The sequence below is a fragment of the Ptychodera flava genome, chromosome 5 (genome assembly GCF_041260155.1).
Source record: "Ptychodera flava strain L36383 chromosome 5, AS_Pfla_20210202, whole genome shotgun sequence".
Lineage (NCBI taxonomy): Eukaryota > Metazoa > Hemichordata > Enteropneusta > Ptychoderidae > Ptychodera > Ptychodera flava.
The window spans coordinates 2,114,027-2,131,452 of record NC_091932.1 but is presented as its reverse complement, the minus strand read 5'-3'; the positions used below and the strand labels follow the sequence as shown (position 1 = coordinate 2,131,452).

Sequence of the window (17,426 nt, the reverse complement as noted above, 5' to 3'; positions counted from 1 at the left end):
TAGTACCAAAATTTGCACGATGACCCCCTATTTTTATTCTTGATTATGAAAGAGAATGAAAGTTATAGCAAAAGTTTAAGTCTTTCACTTTCGAGGCGCATACAACTTTAATTAGCATAATAGGGAAGTAAAAAAAATATGCTTGGTTAATCTTGTTCATTTCAAATCGACTTGAAGTTCCCTGTTTTGTAAATTCATCGAAAATGCTAAAATGAAATTCTCACACACGATATTTTATTGATTCGACAGATTGGTTTTATTGAGTTGTTATTTACCAGGTACAATACAATTCAGCAAATGTTACATGTTATAGACACGTTAACGCCTATTATTGACATCAGTGATGAAGCCTGGTTTAGTTTTCTTGGTTAGAGACTTTCATTTTCTTTCCACTTTGTACCTTAGATCTTGACCTTTCATCCAGTAGGTAACGATTTCACCAGTACCCTGAAATCAACAGATGTCATATTTATAATCTGTCAGTTAATAGGATAAATAAACATTCTGTGAATCAACAAAGATCATGAAAGTGTCGATGTGTTCGGCCTGAAGCAACAGATAAGACTGATCGTTCTCCATCATATATTATTTTAATCACGTGACTATTATACGGTAGAATGAAGAGCAGAACAGTATCCCTTTATGAGTAATGTCCACCAATCGTCAACCCTTGAGTCTAACGTTGGAATATTCTTAATCAATTTCATCGCAAAGTCTAACACGAATCCAAGTGTCTGACTTCTTACTGTGACAAAGATTACTGTAATACGTCTCAGTTTGGCACTGACTGGTAATACCATATGAAATGCTGCATGCTTATTTTCTCTATCCAATTTCTCGTCAAGCTTTTAGCTTTGAGTCTGATTCATTCGGTATAAACGCCTCACATTTCAGAAGGTATCGTATAAGATATTTGTGCAATGAAACTGAAGATAAATGAAGTAATGAAGTAAATAATGTTTGGTCAAAATGTGCGTTTTTATCGATTACCGGTATATTCACAAGTCCTCTTTCTTCCAAAGTGTAACCACCAATTTGATCCAACAAGCCTTTACATTCTGGACTAACGTGAACTTCCATGGCTATCGAGAAAGTTCAAAGAACGTTAACAAAAAAATGCATGTTCACAAATAAAAAGTGATGTGTGTAGCATGTATAAGTGAATCCAACTTAGCTATCGTTGTCTCTTGTACAGAAGAATGTGGCATTTATCTCAACGGACTGTTATTAGAAACACTTAACTTGGTGCACAATAGCGTATTAATATTGAGGAATGTAACTAAGAAGTAGCTTTTCATACCTCTAGCCTCTCCCTCTGAACTCCGACTGGCGCATGCGCGGTCATTCCAATTTCGCATATTTTATAATGTGAAAATACTCATTTATTTGCCATTCACCAAAGATGATTTCGCGACAAAAATTTTGCGTTGGTTTCGAGGTAGAAACTTACGTAATCCGCTTGATTCCATACGAGCTGCAGCATTAACGGTGTCACCAAAGAGACAATAGCGAGGCATTTTCAAACCAACCACTCCTGCTACACAATATCCTATGATGTCAGCAAAAAAAAAAATGTCTCGTCTTTACTAGCATCCTAACCATATATATATATATATTAATATATATATATATATATATATATATATATATATTATATATATATATATATATATATATATTAATAAATATATATATATATTATATATATAATATATATATATATATATATATATAAGATATATATCCATGTAATGTCGCCATGTGAATTCTCAAGTTGAACACCAAAAATATGATAATATCCCACATTGCGGTTTCTCGTATACATTTGCGTGTCTATAAACTGTCATTTTTTTAGTTTACGCATTTGCCCTGATAAATGAAATGGATAGACTCTGGTCACACACAGATTTGTGTCGATGCTGACGCTTTAAGCTATTTGTCACTTGGTACACGACACCTATCAGCATATAATCGTTTAACTTAACTGATGTTTCACGGCTTTCGTTTCATTTTACTCGACTGCCTGTACATGTTGACCCTTCTATGTACCTCTAGTATCAAAGGAAGTGAACTCATTGCCCAAGAAAAGTGTGATTTGAAATTACCGGAATGAATTCCAATTCTCAGTTGCAGTACTACATCAGGTCGATGTGGCACTTGAAACGTTTGCACTCCTTCTAGGAGGTGCCAAGCAGCCGAGGCGATCTGACCTGCGTGGTTGATTCCATTTCTAATAGGTAGACCCGATACCAAGACATAAGCATCACCAATGGTTTCGACTTTGTATACATCGTAGTTGGCAACTGTCGAATCAAACAGCGTGTACAGATCGTTCAGCATGTTGACCACCTGAAACCAATACAGTGCAGTATATTCGTTACTGAATGAGTTAGTCAGATGGATACCATGAACAAGAAATCTATCAAGGTAATCTATCAAGGCACGGTCCATCCAAAAACAAGGCAGGCCAATCGGCATCGAGTAATTTTATTAATAAACCTCCCTGGCAAAATAGTACTAGATTGCAGGGTGTATGACTGTTCAGTCAACTACAGAGACACAAGTCTATTCGGGTTAGATTTATATCTCTGATAACTTTACCTGGATTGGTGTGCTGGCAGCAGACAGCTTGGTAAAACCAACGATGTCAGAGAAAAATAAGGTGGCTGTCTCATAAACTTCGGGTTCAACTTGAACACCCTTCATCAGTTGGCGAGATATTGACCTAAATTATCGATAAGGTAGTAAAATAACCATGGTAACAACTTTACAGACCAACTGTTGCATAGTAACGTGAGACTACAATTAATAAAGGGTAAATCATTCCATTAGAAATTTTTCCAATTTCCTCTTGATTTGGTTTTATAGTTTAATGGAAAATATTTCTTAAATATGAATCAATTGAATTTAGGAAATATTTTAAATGTTTATTGCAAATTATTGATACTGTATAAAGTAAATATAAAAAGATAAACTGGTAATTTCATCGTTCATAATTTATCTAGGTTCACTGGGTTGGTCGGCATTTACTTACGGTGGCAGCATACGATTCAAAAGGGAATCAATCTTCTTCTTCTCCCGTTTGACGTCATCAGTTCGTTCTTCAATTAATTCTTCCAAGTTATTGGTATACCGTTCCATCAATGTAATCATATTGTCAAGGATATTAGATTTCCTGCAAGTTAAGGAGACAATCATTCCTTTAAGCAAGTAGATTTGCTCATTCTTCACCGTAGAATATGAACAATTTCAAAGTGTTAAACTGCAAACACAACGCATCGCTTACAATATAGAATGTTGATGTTCACATACGGATTCTGGCTCGGACTAGAATTCAGTTGTCAACAGTGACATACGGTCTGTGTTGACACCTTGAATACTTAACATTTAAATCCCATTTTTGAGAGTAGTACAATAAACTGTATTTCACAAACAGACTTTTATGGTTCATCAGTGTCAATGATGGTTAAACTCCTGCAGCATTTACATGCAACAATATGTTGATCATCCGGAGAGTCAACATTTTCTTGGAATATTCTTGATCGTCAGCTACTAGCCGTCACTTCTATGATATGACATCCTTGAGGGTGTACACCCGAGGATAAAGACTTTCAATACCTGTATACGTACATCAGACTCGTTGCAATCTTTGAACTAACGCGACCAGGGTGTTCATAGCCACTTCTTTTGTTACAGGTGGAGATCTGCTTGTCACATTAGCCAAGGAGTCATACCTGTCAAGGGATTCCTATCGCTGACAATCAAATGTACTATGAGAATATACAGATGGAAAATAAAAGTAGAAGACTTACAATCCTTCCTGTAAAGGTTTCAAGAGTTCTCTCACATGGAGAAAATCTGGCCGCTCATTTGGATCCTCGTCCCAGCATTGTCTCATCGTCGATAGAACGCATTCAGGAGCAACTTCATTGACGTCACTGACATCCGGACGATAGGGTGGATCTGAACCAGCTTTTACCTTCTTGATGATATCTGTACACAACATCGAAGATAATAAAACTAAGACAAACAGTACTTCAGACGGACACTGTAAAAAACGCGATATTCTCGTGACGTATTTAAAGGCAGACAAAGACAGAAATCAATTGATATTTGTTCTGTAGCAGTTCCAAATGCCATCTTATCTAGTAATATCAGGTATACGTTCATGAATGAAACAAAATCATTACCGTGTGGGTCCTCCTCGTTCAAATGATAAGGCTGAGCGCGTGCGTAGATTTCCTGAAGTATTATTGAGAAAGAATACACATCACCCTTCTGTGAACCGTCCTGTGGCATGTGTTTACCTTGACGTAGATGTTCTGGGGCAGTCCAAAGTAGTCCTGGTCGAATAAAAAGATATATTATAAATGCATCATGGGAAGATCTTTGTATTCAACATTTTATTGGAGTTTCCGGGAAGAGGTGACATTACAAATTTAGAATATCTGGAAGTTGGCTATCCGCTAGTGAAATTACGAAACTTGTTACCCATCGAAATATTAATGTGACTTATTTTGTTCAATGTCAGATCTTAGCTCTCGAATATCGAAGTTACACGTAATATTTTCTATTAACTGCACAAAGCTTTTATGTGCTATAAAATCTACTATGTCTTTTCGACAGCAACAAATGTAAATGTATTTTTAGCTTAAGATGAAAGGAAAGTTACCAAGACATGACAAACTTTGGCCTCAAAGGACATATTGCCAAACTTCTGGTCTGTTTTACAGTCCAAGCTTAGATCTATTCAACGACATAAAGAGGCCTTCCCTAAATGACTTAATGTTGACACAGCCATGAAGTTAATGAATCAGTCTTTATATTCCTTAATCTTACAAAATGCACAGAAAGGACTCTCTCTTTTGTAGTTTCATTTGGAAAGTTTAACATTTTTACTCAATATGTTGTGGGGGATTTTAAATTGGAAATCCCTCAGCTTTGTGTCCATTGGAGTTTGGAATGACAACAGATACAATATTTCCCATGAATCTATGTGCCTGTCAAATGGATGAGTGAAGTAAAATTCCGCTTTTGATTGAATAAACAATAATAGTCAATCATTTTTTAAGTAAATATCTTAGTTGTTCACAGGCCAAAGGTAACATCGTTTCTTCCAAAATACAGTTTAATTTCTTCCTCTTTAGTATCAGGATAAACTTTATCATTCTCTGTCGTAGGTATGGTGCAGCTCATCCAAAACTCTCCATCCGGGAACCATCCGGGTATTGACCATTGCAGTCTTCCGTTGTTTGTAAATGTGTTCCAAATTTAATTCGACCATCTTCTTTACAGAATTGCTCAAAATACAGAGTACGCACATAAGCAAAATACAGAGTACCAACATAAGCAAATTCAGGATAATTCAGAGACTTCTTAGTAGGCTGATTAAAATTGAATGTTTTTCCATGTGGCTGTTTTCTGTGGGAGGTAGCGAAGCCCTGGTGCATCACGGGACAAGTTATCATGATTCAATGGCGTTAAATAGTTATCATGTCTGCCACTCTGAATACAGATAAAAATATTGTTGCTTTGGGGAATCAATACTATCATAGCCGAATTTGAATGTTTTTTGTATTGTTGACAACTGTATCAGATATGCAAATAAAATGAGATAAAATGTTAGTTCAATGAGAGACACCGGTGCGATGATTAATTAGATGTAGGCATTGGCGGTTGACAGTTCAGTTCCATCAGACATTGACGGTTGTCAGTTGTAGCAGACATTGACGATTATCAGTTCCATCAGACATTGACGGTTGTCAGTTCCATCAGACATTGACGGTTGTCAGTTCCACCAAACATTGACGGTTGACAGCAACCCCATCATGTGTAATGTTTTATGTAGTTTCCATTATTTTATGTCTCTTTCTAAAATATCACTCATTGTTTTACTCTGAACACCGGATATGCTTGGAGATCATCTTGTCTTCACAGAATTTTATGCCAATTTTTATTGTTGACAAAATAATTCAAGGCCGGACCAGGATTCATACATGAACAATTAAATTGAATATTATATACAATGCACAAGGCTAATGCATGGTATTTCAACACATTTTGGAGAAGAAGAAAGTTCACTTCTTTACAGGCAAAATAATGAAAGGAGAGATTGAACCATTTTCCCAGAACGAGAAACAGAATATGTGGTATCGTTGTAACTTACTGCTATATTGTGAGTATTCAGAGTCGTCTACTAGAAGTTGTCCTTTCTTGAATTCATGAAGTCCATAGTCAGTAATTTGCAAGACCCATCGGTGATCAACCACGCAGTTAGATGATTTGAGATTTCCGTGAGATTTGATTGGACCAGCGTGGATATAAATCATTCCTTTCATCAAATCAGCGATCAAAGAAGCTAGAAACATGTGATCCAACTTCATATCATCATTTTCTAGGATATCCTGAAACACAAAGTAAACAAAATAATAACATTATCGTAATGAGACAAAAACTTAATACGATTAACCACCAGCAATTTAAATGAGCAATATCTCCAGGTAGGATCCAAGTTAGTAAAACATGGCTAGAGAGGGTAAAAGTTTCTCAAATCAGAAAATGAAATTACCCTGAATATTTATACGACTTTTTGTAGCTTTCAGTCGCATTTCATCTTTATGTTGTCCTCTGCTGTCTACTTTGTGTCAATTTTCATAAGTACACTTAGCTGTATATGTAAATTTGTATTCAAATAGCGCTCAGCCGCCATGTACCTGCCAATCTAGCACTGTAAAATAGTAAACGAGACTTCCATATCTTTGAGTCTCTGCGTCTCCAGCTTTTATTTTTATTTTTTATTTTTTGGTTTAATAATATTTACTCTTCTTGTTGTAGATGTGATTTTCAATAATAATAATTTTACCTGTAAGCTGCCTTTTGGACAGTACTCCATCAAAATGCAAATATGGTGGCGATCTACACAAGCTCCGATAAATTTGTTCACGTTGTCATGGTGCATATCCCTCATCTGAAGAATACAATATCGCCCATTATGCAAGGTAAAACAAATAAGTTCACAGACATAAACGGAGACTCCGTTTTTTATCTGAACTAATGACCGCGAAAAGGCAGAGACTTTGTAGACGTCAAGTTGGATGTGATCTCAAATACTAAGCTCATTGGATGGAGTAATTGTATATAAAGTTCGGAGTAAAGCGTACCGCTACACGCACATTGATACCATGCTACTTTAAATTGTATTGTAAATGACTTTACTTCAGCTACAGCGACGGCGAAAGGCTTCCCAAAACTTTGTTCAAAATGTATGTACTCCTGTTTGTATCTCATTGGCTAGAAACGTTTTATTTGATTGAATATTTGATAACTTGCATGGAAAATCCGGAAAAATCGGTGAAGCCCTCTCTTTAGAATAACTGGAGATTATGGCGTGCAGCTTTGATATAAGCTTTAAATCAGTTCTCGTTGAACGGGTCTAAGAATCGTTATAGCATGTAGGCAAAGAATTCAGGGTAAAAACTGAGAATGGTTTGTCAAGGACACAAGTGAGTGTGACAAAATCCTTTAGAGAACTTTGGAATGAGCTTGTACTGAATAAGCCACCATCAAAATGATATACCACAGAGTGATAAAAAGAATAGGCAAGGCGTTGAGTCTTATCTACCTCTTTGAGTTCCGTCCGGGCAGTTCTGTTCAGATCAATGTGATGTTTGTTGACTGCTTTGATGGCACAGATATTGCCCTGCAAGTGAAAATGGCTCCAGTAAACCCGACATGTATGTAACTATCAGTCTAACTTAACTCAATATGCATCAGCTTCTAATCAATGGAAAAGCTTCTGTCTAGTCAGCTGAGTGTGGCCGAAATAATTCCGTACTACGCCGAAATAGCGTTTAATTAAACGGATGAAATACTAGGTATACGATATTCCTTTCACTATTGGTTGACAAGACATATATTAGTTGTTGCCAGGCAGTATTCAGGATGTATCTGTCTAAGTTACCTTGTACGATGCCACCTTCGTGAAGATTTGTTGTTCTTCTTGATTGTGTATCAGTGACACTGTACTCATTATCTGTTGTGAGGGAAATGTTAGGCAGTTATTATATGTTTGTGTATCTTCATTGAAATTTTCGTGGAAAAAACTGCTAGTTTGTGTTGTCGTGTTGTAAATAGGAAGGAGTTCTGAATATGCTAAACTTGAATAATGGATGGGTGTGTCCCCCAAAAATAAAAAAATGTATCCAACGCAGAAATAGTTTGCATGGGAGTTTGAAAGCGACGACTTCTTGGTACCTCTACTGTTTAACTTATGTGTTAAATTTCAAATATTAAACAGTTCACCTCGAACAGCCCTTACGAACAATGGTGGAGAGAATCAAATATTTTAATGTCATGTTGTTAAGTGTCGTGGTATTCCTAATGCACCAGGCAACGACAACAAATAAGAGATCTTTTTGGGAGAAGACTTCTATGTAACTCTACCCACTAGTACTGTTTTTGAATCAGGTCGTGCGTATGCAACTTAAACACATCTAAAGAAGTGTTAATGTCTGAATTCAATTGATCGGAACTGCCAGGTAACACACAAATACACACAGGCAGACATACACACACGCATGCACGCGCGCTTAGGCATAAACACTATACCGGTAGTAGTTAATATTGATAGCACCACAAAACTCAGCAGAGAACATACCATACTCTTCATAGACAAAGCTTGTGATTTCCTGTGGTCGCCTCTGATATTCAAATCATCCCAATGTATCTTCCAGACAACACTGTCAAGTTCGGCTTCGTATTTCCGTTTTCTATTGATGAAACAATGAACTCACACAATGATTCATCTCAAAAACTCACTGAATGAATTGGTAGGAAAATAGTCGAAATATTGAGTAAATTCAACAAATGTATCCTTTGAGCTGTTGCTGTTGTTACAACACTGCATATTTTGCATGAGTTTCTCATTATCTTGACACCTGAGTTTAATCATTCTCCATCAAGGGTCTTCGCGAGTATCAAAACAAGGCTTTAGGAAAACAGTATATAAAAAGGAGGAACGGCTGAGAATGAGTGGGTGTTAGTCAAATCAAGTACTATCAATACTTCACTTCACCCAGACAATATGACGAGAAGACTAAAATAGACGTGAATGAAAAAGCTGCCCGTTGAAATATTCTGGCGTCTGTCATGGGAACGGAAAGGATCAGAACTCGAACGCGTGTCACAAGGTAATGATGTTTGTTGATGATCGATTGTCTATGTTTGCTTACCAGGAGTACATGTAATAGAATATTGCCAAACTACTGTCTAAGTTTGCTTACCTGCAGACATAGAATATTGCCAAACTACTGTCTTAGTTTGCTTGCTGTAGACATAGAATATTGCCAAACTACTAAGTTTGCTTACCTGTAGACATAGAATATTGCCAAACTACTAAGTTTGCTTACCTGTAGACATAGAATATTGCCAAACTACTAAGTTTGCTTACCTGTAGACATAGAATATTGCCAAACTACTAAGTTTGCTTACCTGTTGACATAGAATATTCCAAACTACTGTCTAAGTTTGCTTACCTGTAGACATAGAATATTGCCAAACTACTAAGTTTGCTTACCTGTAGACATAGAATATTGCCAAACTACTAAGTTTGCTTACCTGTTGACATAGAATATTCCAAACTACTGTCTAAGTTTGCTTACCTGTAGACATAGAATATTGCCAATCCAGTGCAGAGTAACACCCCACACAGCGGCAGAACAATAGGAAGAGTTAGGTCGGTTGCTGCGTCAAAGAAGAAGAAGAAAGAAAGATTAAATTTGCACATTATTTTTTCTCGTTAAGAATGTTCTGTGAGTTTCTATGGGCATAGGTCATCTAGTCAGAGACATTGAACTCACATTGAATAAAATAAATAGTATCACAAACTTGTGAGGTATTTTTATTCATTGATAGAAATTGTATCGGACATACTATTTTATCGGTAACTGTTGCGATTTAGTCACAGTAAGTGGTAGGTCAATAGATTGTCCATGCTTGAATCGAATGTCTTAAACTACACGTACAATTAATGCAGTTCTGAAAACGAAGACTTGGAGGTATTTTGCCACCGACTACTCACTTGGGCAAAGCTCATTAAAGAATCCACATGGAGGCATATCTAATGGGACTTGACCACCAGGCCAGTCAATCGTTCCACCATACAAAGTGTCGTCATAAACCTGCATGAAGTAAACTGACAAGTCAGCCAATGTCCAAAACTACTGTGCATATCAAGCAAAGTGTAACAATCACTATAGGAAAAAATTGCGAGACTGGAGCGAGAAAGTGACGCTTTCTCGCAATTGGTGAGAATCTCTTGTTATTCTCACCGCTGTCAGTGAGAATTTTTTAATTCTCACCGGTGAGCTGCGAGAAATGCACTCTAGGTGAGAATAAAGTATGATAACAGATTCTCACCGGTGAGACTGGAAATTCTCACCAAGCACGGTGAGAATTGTAATTTTCACGATGAGAATGTAAGCTTATCATTCTCATCATTTACTTGTGAGAATCACCGACTCACTGTTCACTGGTGAGAATTAACCAGGCTCGCCGTTCATCAGTGAGAATCAACCAGACTCATCATTTACTCGTGAGAATTATCAAGCAGACTTGCCGTTCATAGGTGGGAATCAACCAGACTCGCTGTTCACTGGTGAACAGTGAACAGCGAGTCTGGCTGATTCTCACCAGTGAATGGTGAGTCTGGTTGATTCTCACCGATGAACGGCGAATCTGGCTGATTCTCACCAGTGCCAGTCGGGTTGATTCTCACTAGTGAATGATGAGTATGATACATTCTCACCGTGCTTGGTGAGAATTTACAGTCTCGACGGTGAGAATCTGTTATCATACTTTATTCTCACCAAGGAGTGCATTTCTCGCAGCTCACCGGTGAGAATTGAAAAATTCTCACCGACAGCGGTGAGAATAACAAGAGATTCTCAGCAATTGCGAGAAAGCGTCATTTTCTCGCTCTAGTCTCACAAGTTTTCCTATTGTGAATACCGGCAATAAAAGAGATCACTTCAAGAAAGTTAGATTTGATAACGCTGTTATAGCGCTGATTTCAATCGTCTTACGAGTAGGATACCAGAGATCGACCAGAGTAGTGGCTTGTGGATGACAAATGGCAATCTTTATTTCTTCAGTAAAGATGCTTACAGAAGAGCCGCTGGTGATAAAAGGCTACTCTATCAACTTAACACCTAACTATATAACTCCTTAACTTAATTATACATGGAAATGCGATTCAACCCATTACAATAATTCAAGGTAAAACTTAATTGAACAAACAACTCTAAAAACAATGAGCGGGTAATGAATTACAAATCTTAATCAATGAAACTGTTTCATAAGTTACTCTTCCGGAGAACTCTCGTAAATTAATTAGACACTGGCGAAAACAACATATATTATTAGAAACGTCTACCCTTAAACTTTCAACTTGTTCATACAAACATCCGTTTATGCTGACATCATCCTAAGCAAACATCTGCTCAACTACTTTGTGATAGTTCCGACAATTAAGAGTATGCGTGAATTAGATGACACTTATATGCTAAATTACCATCAACTTTGTGTTGTTTGTCACAGTACCCAATTAACACATAACTGTTAGATTTCATGAAGTCTAGTTACGTAAAATTCACAGAGTAGGTTCACTTAAACTGTTACACACTGAACTCTGTACTATACTGAAAGTTTGAACTTCGTACCACACTAAACGTTTTCTGAGAAACAAATTTCCTTCGTGATAACGCCGCCTGACAAGACAATGCATCGCATTCGATTAAAAATACAAAACCCTCACAAGAAAAGATTAAGAACAGCACAAGTGCGAGGTAACAATGTTAAAGCCGAGTCAGCGGTGAATAAAATAGTTTGAAAGAGAGGTAAAATCATGGGACGTTTCGGTCACAGCTTTACGTCGACAACTGAAAAAACAAGGAGAAAATGAAATGTTCCCTTTTCGGATTTTGTTTTGTTTTGTTTTGTTTTGTTTTTCAGTTCTGTCAAGGGACTGTGCCTGAGACGTCCTGTCTTGTACATCCCTTTCGCAGTGCTTTTACTGTTAGCTCGGCCGTCGTTCTCATTCATCATTATTATGATCGCAGTGTATAATCGAAAGCAACGAGCTTCCATGGACCAGCATTCCTGTCACGTAGCTTGTAGCCATGGAGATTGCCCCAAGGGAATGTTTCTGTTCGCTAAATAAATAGATTTTCAATTCTATTCTCGAGCTCCACTTGGGAAAAGAGACAATAATTCATATCAATAGTGATCATCTTCAGTAGCCTAATTTGCCAAAAAACATGCTACACTTACCCAATATTGTGTCATAGAGTCCCTCGCTATCGCTGCAATAGGTACCATGCCATAGTCAACACCTATTGTCAGTTCCTCTTCAAAATATTTACCAAAGTGGAAGTGAGTTACCATGTCATACAATCGCCACGATTTCAAATCATAAACGCCGATTGCATCTCCATTTTCATTAATATATGCTTCACGACCAAATTCGCCTGTAATCGAACATTTTTGTTACAACATCGCCGTTATGCACCAGAAGCAAGCCGTGAGAACTGGCAAGTTTTTAACACTAAACCAAATTCAGTGCTATGGATTTGTTTATACCGCCCTCTCGATCTCGGAGACACTTTAGGTTAATACTCATCATTACATATTTGATTATAAGATTAACCGCAGACCCTGGATCGAGACGCTCCAGGGTCTATGGATTAACCGACGGAGGACGATGCTTAAAGTTAAAAAAATGAGAGTACAAGTCAGACATGCTGCCATTTGTACAGATATCAGAAATGCTTTCTGAAACTATAAAAAGCGTTCGGTATGAATCAGTACTTCACAGCATGTTCAGGATTATTTCTTTCACAACTCACATCAACACACTATTCTCATAATTGTGAAACACGACTCACTTTGATATGTGCTGTTGAGTATATACGACATTACCGTTGACGCATCTCTGATATTCCCGCCATTCAAGAGAGTCAAATTCATGGCTCTACAGAGTTGCATAGCGGCATCGTACAGAAAATAAGCTTTGTTATCCATCTAATTGGAGAAAGAAGACGAAATCGATTTGTCAATAATGAATCAATGAACAAGAATGACAAATAAATATCCTAGCATTTCTTTCAACAACCATTGATTCTCACTTGCTTTGCCTCATCCTCCTGACATTTCCACTCGTTTACAACTCGTACAACGAAGGTCACCTATGACGTTCTACGTGAAACACTGGTCACAAATTAAGGTATGTGTATATCTTAACATCAGAATTATGGATTTTTATGAGTCTTCAATGCTTTTTAATGGAATCTAGTTTTTATACAAGTTAATTTCATAGGAAAATCAACAATTTCAAGTGTTTTATAGGCACGCAGGAAATAATAGTGGCAAACAGGAGGGACGTTGAAGGTATAAATGATAACTGCTCGACCCGTATTATGACGTAATAACATACGTTACTGACAGAACAGTAAGTTAAACATCAGAATGGTTAATCTGATATTGGCAAAACATCTTTTTCAAAATTTAAAATGGTGCAAATTCACTGTAACATGTATAACACGCTACATAAGTCACTGTAACGTCATTTGTGCTTACGTCACCAAAGCCGTCTCCTCCGAAGATGTACTCGGTCCTGCGTGCATACTCTTCAGCAAAAGCGTTGTATACATCAAAATCTGCCAGTGGTTGTCGAAACTCAACCAATAAGGAGTACCTGAGTGCTTCTCTAGCCAATTCATCGTCTTCCGTGTCATACCAGCCTGACAGATAACAGAAAATCAGCGTGGAGATCGAGAAGAATTCTAAATTTAGTGATCGAATGAGACTGTCACCGTTTAAATTCATTTTCTGTACTCTGTTTCATAATATTGCTGAAATAAAATGAAATTTAAGAATATATATATATATATATATATATATATATATATATATATATATATATATATATATATATATATATATATATATTATCGAAGTATACAGATGTCCTAGTGGGAAATTACAGTACTCGATGCTAAAGCAGAGCGTTATAATTATAACACAAATTACTTCAAGTACAAAGTAATAATACTAATAATACTAATTATAATAATTACTTTGTACTTGTTGTGTTATTATATATATATATATATATATATAATATATATATATATATATATATATATATATATATATATATATATATATATATATATATATATATATTGTGTGTATGTTCCTTGAAATATTGTGTGTATGTTCCTTGAAGGAAATCGGTATTAAGATTACCATGAACTGTATAACAATTAAACCCAAATAAACCCCTTTAGCTTGATTTATGTAGTGTCAATAATGCTATTTCCAGCAAAGCTTGATTTTGCCCTATGCACTGATACATAATAATAAATTAAACATTAATTACCGATTGAGTATCCTTGTAAACCTTGATACATGTGTTCAACGGAAGTGGCGACAACAATGCTATCCTGATTGTCATAGACTCCGGCACGATACATGTGCAGAATAAAATCACGATGGTGAATTATCTTTCCGATAAAAAGATAGACTGCAGAGGGAAGAAGTTGAAAAATATGCGATTGGACAAACATTATGGATTCTATTTGTACAGCTTAGTTTGGGGGCTTTTCCGGTGATAATGTTATCTTACTCTTAAATTTTCATCGTGGTTTACTGTGTGCAATGCCTGACAATAACAAATCGTCTGTTTGTCTTGTTGGTAGTGACAATAGTGCTCGGCGTTTTCTACGCTGACGATTTTGAACATAGAAAACAAGCCGTTGATTAAACTAGTTTGTAAAAGTAGCAGGCAAGCTTATAAGTGGGTACCAAATTTGTCCAGTTTTTATCTTTTTATTTAAAAAACCACTCACAAGTAATTCACCGAAAATAATGAAGAGGTTCGGCCATTAGGCTAAATCATCAGCCACAGAACACTTATCGATTATCACAATACCTGGTGATTAAAATAAACAGTTTATTGAAATGGCAACATACATATTAAGCATTTCATTTCACTTACTTCGCGTATTTTTCCGCAAGTTCTCGATGACATGGTACCACTCTTCATACTTGTAGATAAAGTAGTGAGGAATATAGCCTCCTGGGAAGATGTGGTGATTTGTCACTTCAATGACGCTTTCTTGGAATAATCTTAAGACAAGATTGGTGATGCCGACGAAGTTTGGGTCGTCAGAACTGACAATGCTGCAGCGTGTCCATCCAAATTGTTTAAAGACTTCAACAACTGCATAAGCAACTTCAGAATTTGCCGGTTTGGTTCTTGCAAAGGTCTTGTAAACAGATTTATCGGACACTTCGTCGTCACAAAACTATAAGGCAAATAAAGAAACATATTTTACTGAAGAAACAGGGTTGAATAATTATATGTATAATAGCATTGTTTTCATACTGACCAAGATGTGGGATTTACTTGGTTGTAATGTATGCGAAATATCACCGGCTGTTATTGTTTTATTACCGACATGTAATCATGTCGCTCACACACCTCATCGAGTGTCCGAAAAACACTGTTGGATGCCGTGATATATCGTCGTACACAGCAAATACGGTGACAGTTATGTATATAGAAATCACCACTACAATTTCATATTTAACTAATAAAGCACACCCGGCGACGGTATATACCACGAGATTTTGACCAGTTCACAAAATATATGCACGAGCGATAGCGAGTCGCTGGGTGTGATTTATTGCTATTATATCAGAACAGTATATCGAAATTCTGGTGTGGATCGTCAAAAACGGATTTAACTCAAGCTGAGAGCTCACTCGTGTGCCAGCCATGGTATATCGCCAATATACCACAGTTCTTTTCGCGTCTCGACCAATCAGATCTCTGTATTTGCACCATCAATATACTGGTATGGTATAATACTAATAATACAACGGCAAAAAGTAGGTGTTCATATACCACATAACCTTTTTATCCTGAGTAGGTGGTATTGTAACAATGGTAAAGACTGACAATACACAAGCGGTCGTAAGTATCTATGTGAAACCTCCATAAATGTAATACAAACCATAATTGTCAGAAAACGCACTAATAACAGTGAACAATAAATGTAATAGCACGCAACCGTAAATGTAATACAAATCAACTACAAATGTAAGGAACTTGTATCCGAATTTGATCCTTTGTTTGTAATGTCCTGAGTAAATAATAAACATTAAACTACAACTAAAGTACGTTATTGTATACTTTCCTGCCACTTGGTTTTGTTTTTGCAGCATTCTGTATGACAGCAATTCAGTCTGTATTGCCACCGTACGTATGAATTACATAAAGATTTAATGAGCCTTTAAATCTAGGACACAACAATAATCACAACTTTGAACCACCGTAACAGAGCAAAAACGGATTATAAAAAATCACAACATTTATGAAGCCGCCAACAAGGACCTATGACAAACAGCAAACCTCAAACATTGAAAAGAGGCTGATGAAGAGATCATACTGAGGTTTTCAAACGCACCATAAGACGAATCACAAATGAACCGCCCGTTACAGGTGACCTAGGTCATAAAAGCCTAGGTCAACACACAGTGCAATGCAGCGGTTTTTCGTCCTGTACCTCACCACCACGCAGCCATACAGATCCAATATATCGTGCCGCTAACAAAAAAGACTGGTGCATGAAGTTGCCTTCATTCCATTATTAGACTATTAAAATGAGAACAAATTTAATTTATTTCCCTTGCATTCTTAAGAAAACATTTCAATGGTCAGAACAAACCTTGTTGATTAAAAAATGGAGGAAAACTCTTCAGAAGAGAAATATACATCTCCTGTGACAGTAAAGTTTGTTTGCCAATCGACGTCACAAGTACAAGGAAGTGGAAGGTGTTTTATTATATATGCAGAGTGTTTGTATTATACAAACAAACTGACAAAAACGGAAACTATCTACACAATTATACCTTAGATATATTGTAAGCGACAATTCTTCGTAGTAAATGACGATACAGATTTTATTAAATTTACCGTTAGTAATATATTACTGTTGCTTTTGTTATCACATTTGTGGTTGTTATGTTTTTACAATTATGGTTGATGTTTTTATTACATTTATGGTTCCAATGTTTTTACAATTATGGTCGATGTTTTTATCAAATGGATCTTGCATTTGTAGTGATGATTGCACTTAATGAATGTCACACGATGTCCAGCGAAATCTCAGGTGACGACGTACAGGACAGAACCATCGCAAACAATCATGATGCGCCTTCCTCTTCGCACTACAGCTGACTGCCTGACTCATCAAGCTGATATTGATTATGCAAATCAAATTTTGGAGTTTGCACTTCATGCATCATACAAGGGTAGCCAACGAACCTGTTATCAAGCACATTCTCGTAGTAACGACAACAAC

General features: G+C 36.6%; 1 protein-coding gene across 1 annotated transcript; it reads right to left on the bottom strand.

Annotated features, from left to right (window-relative positions):
- Positions 1 to 128: 128 nt before the first annotated feature.
- LOC139132647 (speract receptor-like) lies at positions 129 to 15,840 on the bottom strand. The gene is made up of 21 exons (XM_070698915.1): positions 15,826 to 15,840; positions 15,056 to 15,365; positions 14,438 to 14,581; positions 13,633 to 13,796; positions 12,942 to 13,077; positions 12,328 to 12,524; positions 10,079 to 10,178; positions 9,660 to 9,741; positions 8,657 to 8,768; positions 7,961 to 8,032; positions 7,622 to 7,699; positions 6,863 to 6,967; positions 6,167 to 6,404; positions 4,191 to 4,343; positions 3,813 to 3,993; positions 3,035 to 3,175; positions 2,602 to 2,725; positions 2,106 to 2,349; positions 1,451 to 1,549; positions 991 to 1,082; positions 129 to 447 (listed from the first exon to the last, which is right to left on the bottom strand). The coding sequence occupies exons 1-21, from the start codon at positions 15,838 to 15,840 to the stop codon at positions 379 to 381; spliced, it is 2,856 nt and encodes a 951-aa protein (XP_070555016.1). The 3' UTR covers positions 129 to 378.
- Between the last annotated feature and the right edge of the window lie 1,586 nt (positions 15,841 to 17,426).

What these genes read in the sequence shown, in the direction of transcription:
- LOC139132647 (XM_070698915.1), bottom strand. An exon ending in ACTCAACAGCACATATCAAA is followed by an intron (nt 12,525 to 12,941) that starts GTGAGTCGTGTT and finishes GTTCGATTACAG; the next exon opens with GCGAATTTGGTCGTGAAGCA. An exon ending in CGAAGGTGGCATCGTACAAG is followed by an intron (nt 7,700 to 7,960) that starts GTAACTTAGACA and finishes TTTCACTTGCAG; the next exon opens with GGCAATATCTGTGCCATCAA.